General features: G+C 40.0%; 3 protein-coding genes across 4 annotated transcripts in view; 2 read left to right on the top strand and 1 right to left on the bottom strand.

Moving 5' to 3' along the window:
• Nucleotides 1-16,596, top strand: part of pdcd2l (programmed cell death 2-like) — a 104,958-nt gene that overhangs the window by 64,829 nt on the left and 23,533 nt on the right. The window lies entirely within an intron of this gene.
• ppp1r3ab (protein phosphatase 1, regulatory subunit 3Ab) lies at nt 259-12,931 on the bottom strand. Of its 2 annotated transcripts, XM_080438588.1 has the most exons (5): nt 12,900-12,931; nt 9,830-10,637; nt 9,014-9,066; nt 8,820-8,917; nt 259-5,550 (listed from the first exon to the last, which is right to left on the bottom strand). In XM_080438588.1, the coding sequence occupies exons 2-5, from the start codon at nt 10,627-10,629 to the stop codon at nt 2,212-2,214; spliced, it is 4,290 nt and encodes a 1,429-aa protein (XP_080294714.1). In that variant the 5' UTR covers nt 10,630-10,637; nt 12,900-12,931; the 3' UTR covers nt 259-2,211. The 2 variants fall into 2 exon arrangements, with proteins under 2 accessions (XP_080294714.1, XP_080294713.1); XM_080438587.1 differs by lacking the exon at nt 12,900-12,931 and having other exon boundaries at nt 9,830-10,853.
• On the top strand, nt 12,494-15,490 carry LOC308092589 (forkhead box C1-B-like). Its single transcript, XM_080438589.1, has 3 exons — nt 12,494-12,564; nt 12,782-13,203; nt 14,065-15,490. Exons 2-3 carry the CDS (start codon nt 12,800-12,802, stop codon nt 14,534-14,536), a joined length of 876 nt encoding a protein of 291 aa, XP_080294715.1. The 5' UTR covers nt 12,494-12,564; nt 12,782-12,799; the 3' UTR covers nt 14,537-15,490.

The following is a 16,596-nucleotide window of genomic DNA, read 5'->3' as shown; positions in this document are numbered from 1 at the left end:
TATAGCGGCGTAAGTGGTTAATATACTAAAGTGTGTTGCTTTTGTATTCAATCACAGCACATCGTTATTATAGATATTATATTAATGAAACCAACATCAAGACAACTTGAACACATAAAAGCCAACTCCAAAAATGAACATACATTCAATAACACAGTACGTCATACTTTCTTGATACTGCTATTTACTCATTTGATACATATCAAAGTAAATGTAATACACACAAATATTCCAACAAATAACAGTTTTTGGTGGCATTGATACAAATAGTCTCAAAGTTTGCATAATATAATATATAATATAAAACAGTGTAGTACTGATCAGCTTGAGCAATGGTCCCCGACCTCGCTCCTTTGTCTAAACAAGGTTTTCTGTACAGCGTACAAGGGAAATAGGATTGCAACAGTTAATCCAACTAATCGATTTAATCAATTTTAATAAAAAATATAATCGATTTTAAGAAAATTAATCGATTTTGGGCGGGAAATCTTTATGTATTTATTTATTTCCCATTAAAAAAAATCTACAAGCTCATGATGAGCTATTTTTGCTAGTTTTAAAGCCCTACTTTAAAGTATTTCATAAGGCTTAAGTGGTTAATCAAACATTAATTTAGTCCATTATAAAAAAAATCAATTTGAAATCTATTCCAAATTGATCCGTTGATATATAAACAAAACAAATGATCAAAAAACGTGCTTCTCGATTATTCGATTAATCGAAAAAGTAATCGATAGAATAATCGCTAAGATAGTGGATAGTTGCAGTCCTAGAAATGGATATGTACTCTGACAATAGAGGTAAACTCAATAGCATGAACACGCCTGAGTAACTCTTACTTGAGAAAATATTTTTTGTTGCACTAACCCTAACCCTGGTTCTCAACCTTTTCTGGATCAGGGCCCACTTGAAAATCCTGAAAGCGTCGTCAGCCCACCCATCTGACCTACGTGGTCAGTTGTGTGGGCCGCGTGCATTTTTGGTTTATATTTGCAATATCCTCACGGCCCACCAGTGGGCCCCGGGCTACAGGTTGAGAACCAGTGGTTTAACTAAATAATTGCTAAACTGTTTACCGCTAAACATGTTGAAAGTGAACACAAACAAAGGCCTCAAAATACAGAATTAACATTCTTATACAGTGTATCACATACGCAATGGTTCTCAAAGGTTTTCATGTCAAGGACCCCCAAATTGATACTGTATGTATTTGACTGCGGACCCCCATTTGAAAACATTTTGTGCTGGGACCCCCGTAAGACAAGATTTATGTTGTTTTGAAAATAGCAGTTCAACAAGCTCACGTCGTGTCACGATACGATGCATTCTGAGCTTGCAGATCAGCTATTTCCGAATAGCTGAAAAATAAAATAGGGGGTCCCTAGGGGTCTTCATCTTCTTTTGGCTCGTGAATACATTCATGGTCTATTGGTTTATCACTGGTTGTGATAAACCCCAAAAATAGGAGGTCCCCGGACTCCACTTTGAGAACCAGTGTATTATATGGATATGTCTTCTATTCATTGTCTTCTGCAGTATGTGTAATGCCCCTCACCACTCCACACTGTTCAAATATTACATGAGCCAGTTTAAAAGTGATACCATCACAGTCAGATTTGGATAATTCAAACCAATGGTCATCCCTCTCCTTTTAGACTCTGTTATTGTCCAGAAACATAAAGAGTGAGTCATTCTATTAATAAAGTGTTGTTTTCACCCCAGGCCCTATGACCACATGATTATAGGGCTCTGCGGGGGTCTTCTTACATCCTGTTTTTAGGCACGCGCTCAGTGAGTGCTTTGTCACCTCATGTGACAGTCAGGCTATTTGTGACATTAGCATGGATCAACCAGGGGTGCAACAGTTGATCGAACTAATCAATGTAATTGTTAATAAAAAATAATCGATTTAAATTAATATTGAAAAAAAAGATTAGTTTTCTTTCAAATACGTCTAAAATAGCTCAAATGTGTGATCTACAAACTAACACCGTGCATCGCGATGCGACTCATTGTGAGCTTGAAGATCGCATGTAGTGGTTAATCAGAACTATCAATTTAGTCGATTATAAAAAATCAATTAGATTATTTTCTTGTCGATTAGTTGATATATAAAAAATAAAACAAATTATCGAAAAAAATTGCTTCTCGATTATTTGATGATGGATAGAATAATCGGTAAGAAAATAATCTATAATTGCAAGCCACCGTTCAAAACCGATTTTCCAGATTAACTTTATTCTTTTTGTCCAACACATTTTGTTGAGCAAAATGTTGCTTTTTAACCGGCTGTTTTTCTCCCTGCCCGTACAGCCAGAACATGGACAGCAAGTACAGAGCGAAATAGGCGAGAAAATTATAGTGGTATGCCACAAAGAAAAAAAACATTGTCAGGCTTGTGTAGAGCAATGCTTTGGAGATATTACTGCAAGAAAATGTCTCTCTCCACCACGCAACCTTAGTGTCGCTTCCGTCCAGTCCACCTGTCACAGGTAGAGGTGTGGGTGCTGGCGTGGCTTCCTCACTCTCTGTGTTTTCTGTGTCATCTTGAAGACTGCCAGAGGGCTGCTCTTCGTCCATAGACTCGCTGATAGACGGCATAGACAAGGATCTGTTTCTCCCAATGGAGGGCCTTTTACCTGCACTCAAGCTTTTCTCTTTGCTGTGATTCAACGTGGCCGGCCTGAGGCTTTGCTTGTGTGCGGCCCGCAGACAGTGCATGTACAGCTCCACCTCATCGTCTGACTGCGAATCCGTGGAAGAAGCGCCATCCTCGCCGTCCGTTTGGTCACTTTTGGGTTCTTCCGTTAAGTCGGGTGACACTCTGTCTGTGGTGGCAGGATGGTCCCTCCCACTCTCCGAATGACACGTAGCTTTTGATCGGCCAGTCGCAATGCTGTCGCTCTGATTGTAGCCCTCTGTGTAGATGTGCATTTCATTCTTGCCACATGTGTATTCCGTTGTGTCACCTTCTCTCTCACTTGCACCCTCATGCACTTTATTTATCGGTGTGGATAAGCTCTGGTCTAAAGCTGCCGCCTCGTCTCTCTTCCCAACCACAATCTCTCCGTCTCCTTCCTCTGTGATGACCTCCTCCATATCTTCTCCGTTCACTTTCATCTGTTTCTCCTCCCACTCCACGTTTATTTCCTCTTCCTCTCCCTCGTTAACGTCCCCTTCCGTCTCTTCGGTCTCAGTCTCTTCTTCATCCTCCCCTCTCCAAATAACTTCATCCTCCTGCATCCCTGCGACATCCTCTTCCACAGAGACCTCCCCTGTCTGCTCCTCCTCTCCGATCCTCCCTTCCTCCCAAACGATGAGTTCCTCAGACATTATTTCCTCTTTCAAATTCTCGGCCTCAGTCTCTTCTTCATCCTTCCCTCTCCAAATAACTTCATCCTCCTGCATCCCTCCGACATCCTCTTCCACAGAGACCTCCCCTGTCTGCTCCTCCTCTCCGATCCTCCCTTCCTCCCAAACGATGAGTTCCTCAGATATTATTTCCTCTTTCACATTCTCCTCCACATCACCATCCTCTTCCGGCTGCTTCTCTGCAACTGTGATCTCCTCTATCGTTTCTTCCTGTATACGTTTTCTCTCTCTCTCTGTCACTTCTGACTCTACCTTCTTTAACTCTCTTTCTTCTGACAGCTCCTGCTTCTGTTCGTCCTTTTCTTTGCCTAATGCCTCCATCTCTTTTTCTGGCTGGTTCCCTGTCTTCGCACTTCCTTCGTTGTCTCTCAACACATCCACTTCCTCCTCTTCGACCATCATCTCCCAGTTTTTTCCCTCGGTTTCCTCTTTGACCTCCATCGGTTTAGTGACTACATCTGCAACCGGAGTAGATTCTGGTTTTCCTGGCATAATAATTGCATTCTCTTCTACAGCGATTTTGTCTGTAATCTCAGAAACTATATCAGTGTATAAGTGATAGGTAGTCATCATGTCTTTTGTCATCAGGTCAGCTAACTCTCCACTGTCCACATTTTCGAGTGACTTTTTTGTTTCCTCTTTGCTTGAGTCGTCTGTTTCGTTTCTCTTGTCCATATTTGTCTCCATCTTCGACACCAGTGACGAGTTAAGTGCTATATCCATGAGATCTTGTCCCTCGATGGTATCAACCGAAGACACAATACAGGTAGTGCTATTCTCAGCTGATGTTGTAGCTGAATCATCTCTGCAGTCACCATTGCAATGTTCAAAATAGATCATTGGTCTTTCCTGTTCAGAATTCATACTGAGTGTTCCTGCTGTTACAGTGGCATGAATGTCTTCATCTTCTTTTGACTCGTGAATACATTCATGGTCTATTGGTTTATCACTGGTTGTCAGTTGGTTCACCCAGCCATTGAAATGGTCTGACACTTGGGAAACTTGAGGCTGTGAGGAAATGGTTTGTATACAGGCTGCATCTGTATTTTCCTTTGAAAGTGTTGAATCTAGTACTGTTTTAATTTGTGAATGTTTGTCTTCAGGATGTTGCACTTGTTGTGTTTGGACAAGAGCCTTGTTTTCCACATCGTTGGTCAGAATGTCCTCCTGATCGTTTCCTTGTAGATGTGAACTCTCTCTGGGGATGCTGTGCATTTTTAACTCCTCAGCATTTGAAACATTTGCAGTCGCCAGAGGTTCCATTACATTCCCTGAGATAGGTTTAGGACCAATACATTGTTGGTGTGATTCTAGAGTTTCAATGGGGTGCCCTGGAATTTCTTCACTGCTGTCATCTGGTGAAACACTTGTAGTAGCTTCCATTGTTTTGGAGAAAGGATAATTAAGAGTGGTATTTAGATACCACTTTGAATTATCCTCACACCAAACAAATTCTTGGTGTGATTTTTTAGTTTCATTCACAAGTTCTCTTCTTTCTGTGTGAAGACACGTCTGAGTTGTATAAAAGGATGAGACGCCTTTATTTTCCTGTCCCCTCACCAGATTTCCCATATGTGCCAAGTTCCGACTCTCCCCTCCTACTGTCCCCACCACCTGACGATAAAGTGGAGCCACCACAGTTCCAAACGTAAAGCCAGTGGCCTGATTCACAAAGCCTTCGATGCTCTCTGCTGAGCTGACAGTTCTATATGATTTATCTGCTGTATGAGATTCGTCACTCATAACTCTACTATTACTGTTCATGTGATTCTGTCTTACTGTAGATAGCTTCCCTCTATGTTCTGAGGTTTCTGATGGTCTCTGGTTTTGCAATGACTCCATGCTCTCAGATTTCTCTGAGTCAATGTGTGACATGTCATCCTGTACTGTTGAGGTCTTACATTGGACATCTGGGTTACTGGATGTTGGCAGAGAGTCTGTAATGGGTTCAGAATGGCTATATTTGTCGAGCTCCTCTGGAAACGATTGTATTGATGTTTCGTTTGAATGTGTTTCTGGTGTTTTTTCTCCTTGTATCGTCGGCGTTGTGTCTGGAAGGGATTCTTCATGTTCTATGTCACCAGGCTCTGCATCTCTTTGAATAAAGTGGTCTTTCACCCGGGCCAGTCTCGCCGCCCTCCGTCTGTTTCTTCGTTTGCCGTTGCGGCTGTTCTCCACCTGTCCGTCAACGAGAGGAACAAGTTAGTCAGCATGTTTACACAATAACTATGCCATTTAGGAAAGGGTGACATTTGAAAACCCATACCATAACATGCCCAGACTAAATACTGAAAGTTTCAAGTCAATGTGCTTACACAACAACTTTGCCATTTAGGAGAGGGTGACATTTGAAACCCCAAACTGTAACATGCCCAGACTAAATACTGTAGTATGTAACATAGCCCCCCATTCATTTTAATTAGCATGGCAATTGTTATTATAAGAACTATGGTACAGTATCAGTACCGTATACATTACGTATACAGTAAGCTACTCTAATTGGCCTCCAACCCTGCTGCTGTAAACATAGCATGTGACCAGTGGTGTACAGTAACAAAGTACAGTACCTTGAGTACTGTACTTTAGTACATTTTCTCAGTATCTGTACTTTACTTGAGCAAATGTTTTCTTTCTTTTTTTGATAAACTTATGACTTAAGACAAATATTGTACTTTTGACAACATTTCTAGGAAGGGACTCCGGTACACAAAGATACTTTATGAATCAACCACTTAAGCACTGTTTAACTGATTTCACTGATTGTGAAGTGCCGCACCGGCAAACAACCTTCGGTCAAAATGTCCTCTCAGTACAGGGTTGTGTAGCATGGAATGGCCTTCCTCTACATATAAGGGATTGTGCTACATTTCCATCTTTTAAATCCAATGTGAAAAGATGGTTGCTTGAAAACCAAAGCTGCAACCATTTGTGATCATATTTTAGGTTTATTTTTAGGCTATGTAATGTTATGTAAATGTATTTCACCGTTTGTCTGTTTTCTGATGTTATGTTTTTCTGATTTTATGTTTTGTGTGAGGACTGCGGATGAAAATGAGCATCTTTGCTAAATCCGGTGTATTTACGTTCATGTGACGTTCATTAATATGCTCTGTCCTGTCTAAATAAACAAATAAAGTAAAGTAAAAGTAATTTTATTTTTTAAGAAGTGGGTGCTCCATCATTTTGTTGTTGTTTTCCAGAAAGGGAGAAGAAGAGAAAGGAGGGGGCTTGAAGATCGGCTATTTTCACAGTTTTTGTTGTGAATGTTTTGGGAAAATGCATTGATACGTATTAAAATAAATTTAACTTTTTATAATTTGTACTTTTGAATATTTAAGTATTTTTAAAAGCAAGTACTCCAGTACTTTAACTCCAGCAGTACAAGTCTGACTGAGCAACTTTCACTTAAGTTGTAGTTAAGTAATATTTGACCAGGAGGAGTATCTATACTTTTACTCAAGTACTGGGTTGAATACTTTCTTCCACCACTGCATGTGAGAACCTCATAAGAACTGCTCTCAAGTGGCATTAGGATGAAACTGCTACAGTTTAAGTGTGCAGTTATCTTATTTAACACTATGGTACTGTCACTTCATCGTAATTCATTCTTACAGTATGTTTTAAAGCACATCTGGTCTACGCTTCATCCCTGGATGGATGAAATGTTTATAAATACATTTGACTTGACTACATGTCAGTGACGCTTGTCATGTCAGTGGTCCCTCACATGACTCTGGTGTGAGATTCTCTCTGAAAGGGCATGATGAATCTCCTGTTCCTCCTGCAACCTCATATGGACAAGGTCAAGGACATACTGTAGACTAGTACAGTACCATAAGGCTTCTACGTAGTTTAACTGCGTAGCGTCCACATTCTGGTAGAACGTTCCGAGATCGGCTATTTTCGGCGAAGAGTAGTGGTAAACGATTAGGGGGCCCAGTGTAGACCCATGGGGGACTCCGGTCAACTAAGTATAGGGTTTGAGTGCCGTAATCTGAAAACTCACCTCTTCAGACTCCACCTCAGCCCGTAGCACTTGCCCTAGCCTTGACGACCTTGCAAGATTATGCAAAGGCTAAAATGTAACTTAGCATGTTATGTAGACAGATGCCAGGTCATTGTTGACCTGGCATCCTATAGTGTGTATATAGGTTCAATGTAGGCTGATGATAGGTCCTTGGTTTACGTATGTAGTTATTATTAGATTATTGGTTTACTTATGTATTACTTTATTATTAGATTACTATTTTTAAGCATTTGACGTATTATGTGTATTATGATGTATTATGATGTATTATCTTGTGTCCTTGCTTACTGTAAATCGCTCTGGATTAAGAGCGTCTGCTAAATGCCTAAACTGTAAACTGTTAAGGCCCAAATCAAGGGCAAATATTGTAACTGTGACTTTATAAACAGATCGAAATTGTTATAAAATACAGTAACTTCTAATTTATAACTGCAGTTCATTTTAACCTGGGGTACGAGATGGGTGAGGCTTATCACATCAGGACGGATTGATACTTACAGTACTTGCACTTGTATATAGGGCTAAACCCGTATGTCTGGCATCCAAATGCGGATAGCATTAGAAGCATGTCCGCTACACTGGGCCTTTTGTACCAAGTTTGTATTGGCATTAGAATGGTAAAGTAGCATAGCATAGCAGCCTTTTTCTAAATGTGAGTTCTTTGTCAATTCTTACTTCGATAGGATCCCATTCCTCAAAACACGACAGTGTTTTTATATATCTCTTTCCATTATTGACATACAGTATATACTATAACCTCATGATGTCTCTCAAAAAGTTTTTTTTTAATGAATTATTTGTATAATTCTTCACCCCTTTTTCTCCCCAATTTAGTCATTGTGCCAATTGATTTCTGTGTTGTCAATGTTGTTGTAAACTACTGACTCACCTGCCAGTGAGGACGTAGAACCTTCGTCCTACTCCTCCTGCCCAACACTCCCTGCTGACAGGTGCCACCGCAATCCGTAGGATTATATGCAATGACCAATATCACCGACGCTCTCAAAACACTTAACCACTTAAATCCTATATACTTAGTTGACCGGGGTCCTCCAGGGCTCTATGCTAGGTACCCTATAATATTTCCCTCTAAGCCAAATCTTTTCACAGAAAATATTTTAAAACAATGTTATTAGTGTGCTTCACGATGACGTGACATGTGGGAGTTAGACACGGCCTCAGGCCTTGATCTTTGGCGCGCCCCCAGGGGAGCCCGGACCCCAGCTTGGGAAACACTGGTCTAAATTATACTGTATATCTCAATGAAAGAAAAAAAAACATGTGGAGGCATGAAATCCTCTCAAAGTGACAAAGGACATGTCAAAAAGTCAAGCTCAATGTTACTGAATGAATGAATGGCAAAAATATGGTTAAGACACCACAGCTGAAGGAATTAACCATACTGTGAGGTATTACTCACTAGTAATTTTTGACGACTTTCTTCCAAACTTCCTGACAGAGAATCAGAGCTTTGCTGAGCTGTTACACTGGACGTGACTGCATCATGCGTTGATACACCTGGAGAATAAAGATGGAGGTGTTTCTCATTATTTATCATGTAATCACAGATTGACTGATATATTTTACTACTTAATTGTTCAAAGAAATAGTCACCCAATGATGAGTTTTCCAGCGATGAGTCATCTTCCCCAGTGGTAAAGATGTGACTGTGAAATGATCAATTGATAGATTATACTGTAGTTCAACAGCTTGTAGACCTGCTATTTTCACTAATTTTGTGTGACACTCTTGCATGATGAAGTGGGCCATTAGTTTACAAAAAAGAAAACATTATGGAGAGTCAAAATTATGGAGATACAAGGTTTCTACGATATGCAACTTATGTCATTCACATAGCTATAATCAATTCACAAATCTCTGAAACAAATGTATTTAGCTTCAGCATTTGACACAAACACACAAACAACATTATAATGCACTTATAAGGCATTATAACACTCGTTATAAATGTTTATAATCATGTATGACAAGATAACAGTGTTTATAACGTATTATAAGTGCTGATCATAATGCAGTATAAGCTCAGTGAAACAGCACATTATAACTACCTTAATAGTTATAAAGTGTTGTTATGCATAATTATAAGTGTTATGAAGCATTATAAGTACATTATAATGCATTAGGATGAAATGTGCCATTCATAATGAGGACCTTTACTTAGTATATTAGTATATAATAGTATATTTTTGTGTCAATACTTTTGTACTTTTTACTTAACAGAGTATTTCTACATTGTGGTATTGCTACTTTCACATACAGTAAGTAAAGCATCTGATACTTACTCCCCAGGACGTTTTTGTGTTATCCTTTAAGCCTTAACCCTTAATGTCTGACTGCACCACGTGCTGATTACATTTCATACGAATAAAGTCTTTGATCAATCAATCAATCAAACCCACTGCTCCTCACCTGATGGTCTTGAGACAGCTTTTCTTGCATACGTGTTGTTGCGGGACTTCCTCCTTGGTTTCTTTAGCTTTCTGGTGACAGAACAGCACATAGTTCTTATCTCTGTTATTGTCCCAGAAGGCTCCCACAGAAGTCTCGTACCGCAGACAAAATTCCACTCTGGCCCCGTGCTCCTCGAACGGCGGAACCAGGGTCAGCTTAAACACAAAACAGTCAGTGACCCCGTCACTGGAGCCTGGGACATACTCAGCCAGTAGGTCAAAGTGGCTGGCCCAGGCGTCCAAGGTGGTACGTACGTACACCGTCTTATCAAAGGACAGGTTGAGCACACGGATCACCCCTCGTAGTGTCGTGGTCCCAGGGATGAACTCGACGGTCTCCAGCCCCATCTTCTGTTCCTGAACTCTCGTGGCCACCTCCTCGGAAGACAACGGCAGGGAGAACGGAGCAGACACGTAGAATTCCTCCGGATCTTTGATTTCACCGTCCAGTGAGGCAAAGCCGGGAAGGTTAGGTATGTCCCACTTGTCAAACTCCTTAACACGCACCAAACTGAGGCCCTTGGCGTCCGCGAAGGACACCCTTCTGGAGCGGGACGGCGGGGTCTCGGGCTCTGAGTCACCATCAGAGAGATCTCCACTCCTTCTCCGCGGGAGTGGAGAGGATTTAGGTCTGATCCTGATGACCACTTCTTCTCCTTCATCATCTTCCACGTCTATAATGGAGTGGATGTCCGGGACCGGGACCCCCAAGAGGTTCCATGGCCCGGGGAAGGGCCTCGGTTCTACCACGATCTCCATTGGGCTCCCTGTAAGAGAGTGAGGAGACAAATTGCAGTGTCCCTGTTGCTGGCAACTGACATTCAACAAGCTGTGACTGAGCAGATGGAGTCGAGTTACAGAGCACATTGTAGCTGGGGCCAACACTATAAATAGGCCAGAAAGGACTTACTGTTAACTATGTGCAGAAGTCTCTAAGCTCAGTGGAACACTGAAGAAAATGTCATTGTAATTTTACAATGGCATTTTCTGTGTGTTAGTTCTATAATGTATGAAGTCATCATACTGTTTCAAGAATACAGCCGAAACTAAAAATGTTCTAAGTAAGTTGTCTTTCTAAGCTAATCTTTTTCTCTTTTGGGCCTCGGTTCTCCCTAGAGAGTAAGACTATTTATTCAGCTAGTACTTTATGGCTGTCATGGCAATAGTGAGCTTTGTTTGTATGTTTCTTTTGCCCTCCCCCTCATTATCATAACACAGCAGGTGTAGGCATGAGGAGGAGGAGGGACTAGGACAGTGGGTGGTGCTAAGGTGGTGGAGGAGGTGCTAAGGTGAGAACCAGGTTTACTTAATGAACTGGAGGCGTGTCCACATAAAACATAATTTTAACACTTTCTGTACACTTTTTTTGAAAAAAAGCTTCCTCCTAGTATAACCATAATACCTGATGATTATGTTTTAGGGGGGGGGGGATCACTGAAAATCATGGCACCCCGTCTTTAAGGTCCAAGTTCTGTGTAACTTTCAGGTCCACCAACATTTTATTGTTGGCCAACACCTGACAGCACAAAGTGTGATTGTGTAATACCGATACATTTACAGAATAACACTTGATAAAGTCACAGAGAAAAGCAAATAACAAAATCCACATAAGCTCAGTGGTGGAGGAAGTACTCAGATTTAAGTAACAATACCACAATGTAAAAATACTTAGTTACAAGTAAAAGTCCTGCATTCAAAATCTTACCTAAGTCAATGTGCAAAAGTATTAGCCTAAAAACAATATATACTTAAAGTAGCAGAAGAAAAAATACTCATTGGATTATACTTATTGATCATTAGCCACTATTTTAGTGATCAATAATTTGACGTCAACCGTACTTTAAAAAAATGTGATCTACAAGCTTACAATGATGACTGCTGTGGACTTAAAGGTACTTAAAAGTGTAGAAGATTTTTTGCTTAATATTTTTGTTAATTATTAATAATCTATAGTAATCTATAGTAACTATAGTAACTAGAGCTAATAATTGATCATTGTGGTAGAGTAAAACATAATATTTGCCTCTGAGATGTATAAAGTATGAAGAATCAAGAAATGGAAATCCTCAAGTAAAGTGAAAGTAGGCTACTGTACCTTGAAATTATACAGAGTGCTTGAGTAAATGTACTTACTTCTTTACGCCACTGTGATAAAGTCACAGAGAAAAGCAAATAACACATCCACACAAGCTCATTCCTGTAATCTCTTTGAGCTTATGCCTTATCAAGTTGTCTACAGTGACCAAGAATTACACAGTTCACGGTTACAGTTCTACGGTTAATACAATTGGCTTGTGCTGCTGTTGCACCAGTGTTTACCTTCCACCTCTGAGGCTGTGGCATGAAAGGCTTAAGCTGGAATCTTGTTGAGCAAATAAAATACTTTTTGTATGAACAGTACTGTGTCTTAACTGAAGAATGGTTAGCCCTCCCATAGCATGAATGGGAGCAGTATAAAACGACAAACTTTGACAACTTCTTTCACTCCTAATAGTAACATGTATAGATCTCTGAAGGCAAGCGTAGCTCTCAAGCAAATGCATATTCTTAACTGTACAGTGCTGGCATTTTGGATAATGAAGCTCTAGTACAACAAATAAAAAACGGAAAAAGAGGTAGGACCTACATAAAAGGCAGTGTTTAAAGGAACCTGTAAATTTTTCAGAGGAATTATCAAGATCCAGAGTGCACGAGGTACAGTACATAACTGTTACTGTACTTACCGACCATATACGCTGCTTTACTTTTTGCTTATCTGGCCTGTTTTCTATCCTGTTTTCCTAGCTCTCCTTTCTATCTCCATTCCTCTTCCCTTTCCATTTAAACTACAAACTTCTGATGTAATAAAGCTGATTCTGACCAAGGAAAAGCTGAGAGTGAAAACACAAACTTGTATCTATTATTTCTCCAGGGATAGAAGAACGTAGCGATGTCAGACAGTGGCAAGAAGAACGCCCACACAGAAGAAGTGCCTCAGCCCAGCTTTCCAGACAGGACCTTGTGTGATGACAGTCATCGCTTTCCAAAACCTTCGCTCTCCTACATTGGCCTGATAGCCAAAGTACTCCTGTCCTCGCCCTCCCAGAGGCTCAACCTCAGGTCCATCTACCGGCTGATGGAGGAGCGCTTCCCCTACCTCAGCGGCCGGGGTCAGGGAGCCTGGAGGAACAGCGTCCGCCACAACCTCTCCGTCAACGAGTGCTTCGTGAAGGTGGGCCACTGCGAGGATGGGAGGGGCCATTACTGGGGCATTCACCCGTGTCACCTGGGTGACTTTCAACGCGGGAACTTCAGACAGTGCAGGAGGAGGAGAGCCAGGATATGGAGAGAGAGGTAAGGACTGTCACCATCATGACATTTTTATTGACGATTAATAGGCTCTGTATGTACCGTAGATACCGTATATCGTCTCTGTCGGGTGGGAACCTCATTATGTCCAAAACTGTTACTGTTCATGATTCAAATTCAAAAATAGCAAAAGTAGCAGATCTACAAGCTCAAAACGTGTCGCTTCACGCCGTATTTCGCGCTTGCGGATCTGATACTTTTGTGTGACGCTGTATGATCAAGTAGGTCATTAATTTAATTGGAAAAAAAAACACAATATGGAGATAAGAGGTATCTGCCCGACAGCAACGATATACTATATACCGTATATAACTGTAGTCCCAAGTTTTCAGAAGATGGCACACATGTTTACTGTCCATAGCTTCGTTTGATTGGCTCAGCAACCGATTTGAACTGGAAATCATAAACATTTAAAATTATGCCCATTGTCATACAAATAATTGCAATAAATGATTTGTGTTTTTGGCATTGAAAATGAGAAAATATGATTTTAAGTTCGCCTTTTAGGCTTTGTAAAAATACTGTAAATGCAGAATAATAAATGTACAAAGCCTTAATGAAAAATATAAATAAATGGCTGATAATGACCGGTACCAATAATCTAAATAAACAATGTACTAACTATGGCCAAAACATATACCATATACTATTGTATACTTTCACATTTCTGTCAGAAATAGGTAAAAAATAGCCTGATAGAGAACTTGCAGATCTGATTATGAAAATGTATGAAAAAGTTTCAAAAGATGATTTTATGGGATGGGAAAAGATTCTGACGATTATGCAAAAATAATTGTGCTTGGCTCAAATCATTGTGCTCATACGATTATGTAATAATTTTGACAGGCAATATACTGAGAGAGAGGTGTATGGCTGTGCAGCTTGGATGCAGCCGAAATGCCTGCTCAGTATTTTCTGTCTGAACGGACCTGTGACTTTAGGCCCGGTGAAAACACAGCGCCCTGAACCTTGGGCTTGTCAGAACAAGTCTGTGAACTGGATAGAAGCGTGCTCTCAGCCTTGGAGGTTAAACAGGGAGTGCTGGGAAGATTGTCCTGGCTGCTGGAGAAGTGACTGTCCTCCCCAGAGGTTCCCAGACTCACATGATAGAGCTATAGTTGGGAGATGGCACCCCAGCCTGCATAACTGGCACATGTATGACCCTCAGCGCCTCCGACCCGTGAAGGATTCACATGACAGCATGTTCTTTACACCCCTGCAGCAAACCTATCTGCCTGGGAGTGGGAGTGTGACGCAAACCTTCAAAGACACACTGAAACCTTCGCTTTATAATGTCAACTATTTATTTCAACCCTGATCTCTGAAGAATGATAATGGTGAGGACTGCCTTTTATTGTGCTGTATCCTGCTAAGAAACTAATGTAAATATTTAACTATCAAGAATCAAGAAGAAGGGTTTTATTTGTCACTTTGCGTATACAATAGGCTCCAAGCAGCACAACAAAAAATACGAATCTGCCTGTTGTAGCGCCACCATGAGGCTGATTTTAAAATGTTCAAGTGACATTTCTTCCTGGGCCTAGAGGGAATGTGCTTGCAAACTTTCACAGACATCTGAAGTGTTAATGATTTTGAGGTATTTTGTTCAAAACGGAGCACTCCTGTAAACTTTGAAAGCCAATCTTAGCCAATCAGAATGGAATTAAAAATCTGAAAGACCCGTTTGGTTTAATGGCTATAGAGATACTGTGTACCGATTTGTGTGTTGTTTGGACAAAATCTGTAGGAGTACTGTCAAAAAATGTCCTGTATCTTTATATTTTTAGCTAACTATATTGTATTATAGCTTTATTTCACAGTACAAGAGAAGGATAGGTAAAAATGATCCACTAGGGGGCAGAGAGTCACAAAAAACCTTCAATAGAATCTTGCTAGTCTTGAGCCTGTCCCTCCACTGTTTTATACAGTGGTGGAAGAACTACTCTGATAACTTAAGTAAAAGTAGCAATACCACAATGTAATAATACTCTGTTACAAGTAAAAGTCCTGTATTCAAATTGTACTTGAGTAAAAGTGCAATAATATGGCATCAAAATATACTTACAGTACCAAATTGAAAGTACAAAAAATATTCAGAAATATATATTTTTTAAATAGCAGATGTGAGCTTGTAGATTGTCTATTTTCGATTAGCCAAAGTATACAATAGGGCTTAATTGGTTAATATGTTTTGAAAAATTATCAAAATCTACAAAGTAACTAATAACTGTATCTGTCAAATGTAGTGGAGTAGAAGTATAAAGTATTGAAAGAAAATGAATACTCAAATAAATTAAATATACCTCAAAATTGTACATACCAGTAAGTACAGAACATATACTTAGTTACTTTCCACCACTTTTATAGCAGTGAACAGAAGGCTTTAAAAGGTAAATGTCTGCTTAATCATATCAATGTCAAACTACTATGTATCTTCCTTCACCAGAAACAGTCATCTGTAGCCTACTGTTAATGTTTTGTCTTTGCATCCTGTATTGTTTTGTAATTTGTGGTGTAAAAATAAGATATGTCGTGTTATTTCTTGTTTGATTTATTTCCTAATGATAAGGGTCACAACAAGGATGGAAGAAGAATCATGGAATTGCAGAATGTCAACACAGAGGCATACTGAATGTTTAAAAACAACAAAGCAATCAATATAATGATCGAAGAGTAAATCATGCACCCCTTTTGTTTTTGTAAAAAAGAAATTAGGTCACGACAATACATACATTTTAAAATCAACTAATCCATAGGAGAGTATGAGGGGAGGTGATTATAGTGTTACTGTATATAGCACTACATTCCCATAGCAATCATTGCTGTGTTTGGAGTGTTTGTTCAGTAACAGGGGTCTCTCCAGCTCTTTAGTAAACAGATTTCCTTTTTTTTTCAGGTCAGGATACCAATTTGCTTCAAGAAAGAAAAAAAAAGAGCAGACAAAATTGGAAAGGGAACTATTAAAACTAAGCTGAAACGGGTTCTCTCTCCTGATTGGATGAAATTGGTGTCCCATCTGAAAATGTATTTTCAGTTTACTAAAGAGCTGGAGAGACCCCTGTTACTGAACAAACACTCTATAGCAATGATTACTATCTGAATACAAAGCTTTGACTTAATATTTATTACATAAACTTGATGTCCTACAGATGTGTGGGTAGGGTGTACAGTAAGGATTGTGGAATTGCTGTCAGCTTTGGAGGCCTGGTCTGTCCTGCTCTGATCTATAGTTGCTGTCATCACACACATTATTGTACATTGTAGAGCACCTTCTATACGGTACAACACAGTCAAACCAAAGGCCAAGCACCAAACACACACGCACAAATGCGCGCACACAGTTAAACTGCTGTAAAGAATATCATGTGATATCAGTGT

The sequence above is a fragment of the Gymnoscopelus braueri genome, assembly GCF_963280865.1.
Source record: "Gymnoscopelus braueri genome assembly, chromosome: 9".
NCBI classification, from domain to species: domain Eukaryota; kingdom Metazoa; phylum Chordata; class Actinopteri; order Myctophiformes; family Myctophidae; genus Gymnoscopelus; species Gymnoscopelus braueri.
Note: the sequence above shows the minus strand (reverse complement) of the source record. Positions and strands in the feature narration are given on the sequence as shown.

Excerpts from the sequence above, each read along its gene's own strand:
- ppp1r3ab (XM_080438587.1), bottom strand. The coding sequence starts at position 10,737 with ATGTGCTCTGTAACTCGACTCCATCTGCTCAGTCACAGCTTGTTGAAT. Across the intron at positions 9,067-9,829 it reads AGCTGTCTCAAGACCATCAG|TCACATCTTTACCACTGGGG; the intron begins GTGAGGAGCAGT and ends ATCATTTCACAG. Across the intron at positions 8,918-9,013 it reads GCTGGAAAACTCATCATTGG|GTGTATCAACGCATGATGCA; the intron begins GTGACTATTTCT and ends TTTATTCTCCAG.
- LOC308092589 (XM_080438589.1), top strand. The coding sequence starts at position 12,800 with ATGTCAGACAGTGGCAAGAAGAACGCCCACACAGAAGAAGTGCCTCAG. Across the intron at positions 13,204-14,064 it reads GCCAGGATATGGAGAGAGAG|GCAATATACTGAGAGAGAGG; the intron begins GTAAGGACTGTC and ends TAATTTTGACAG.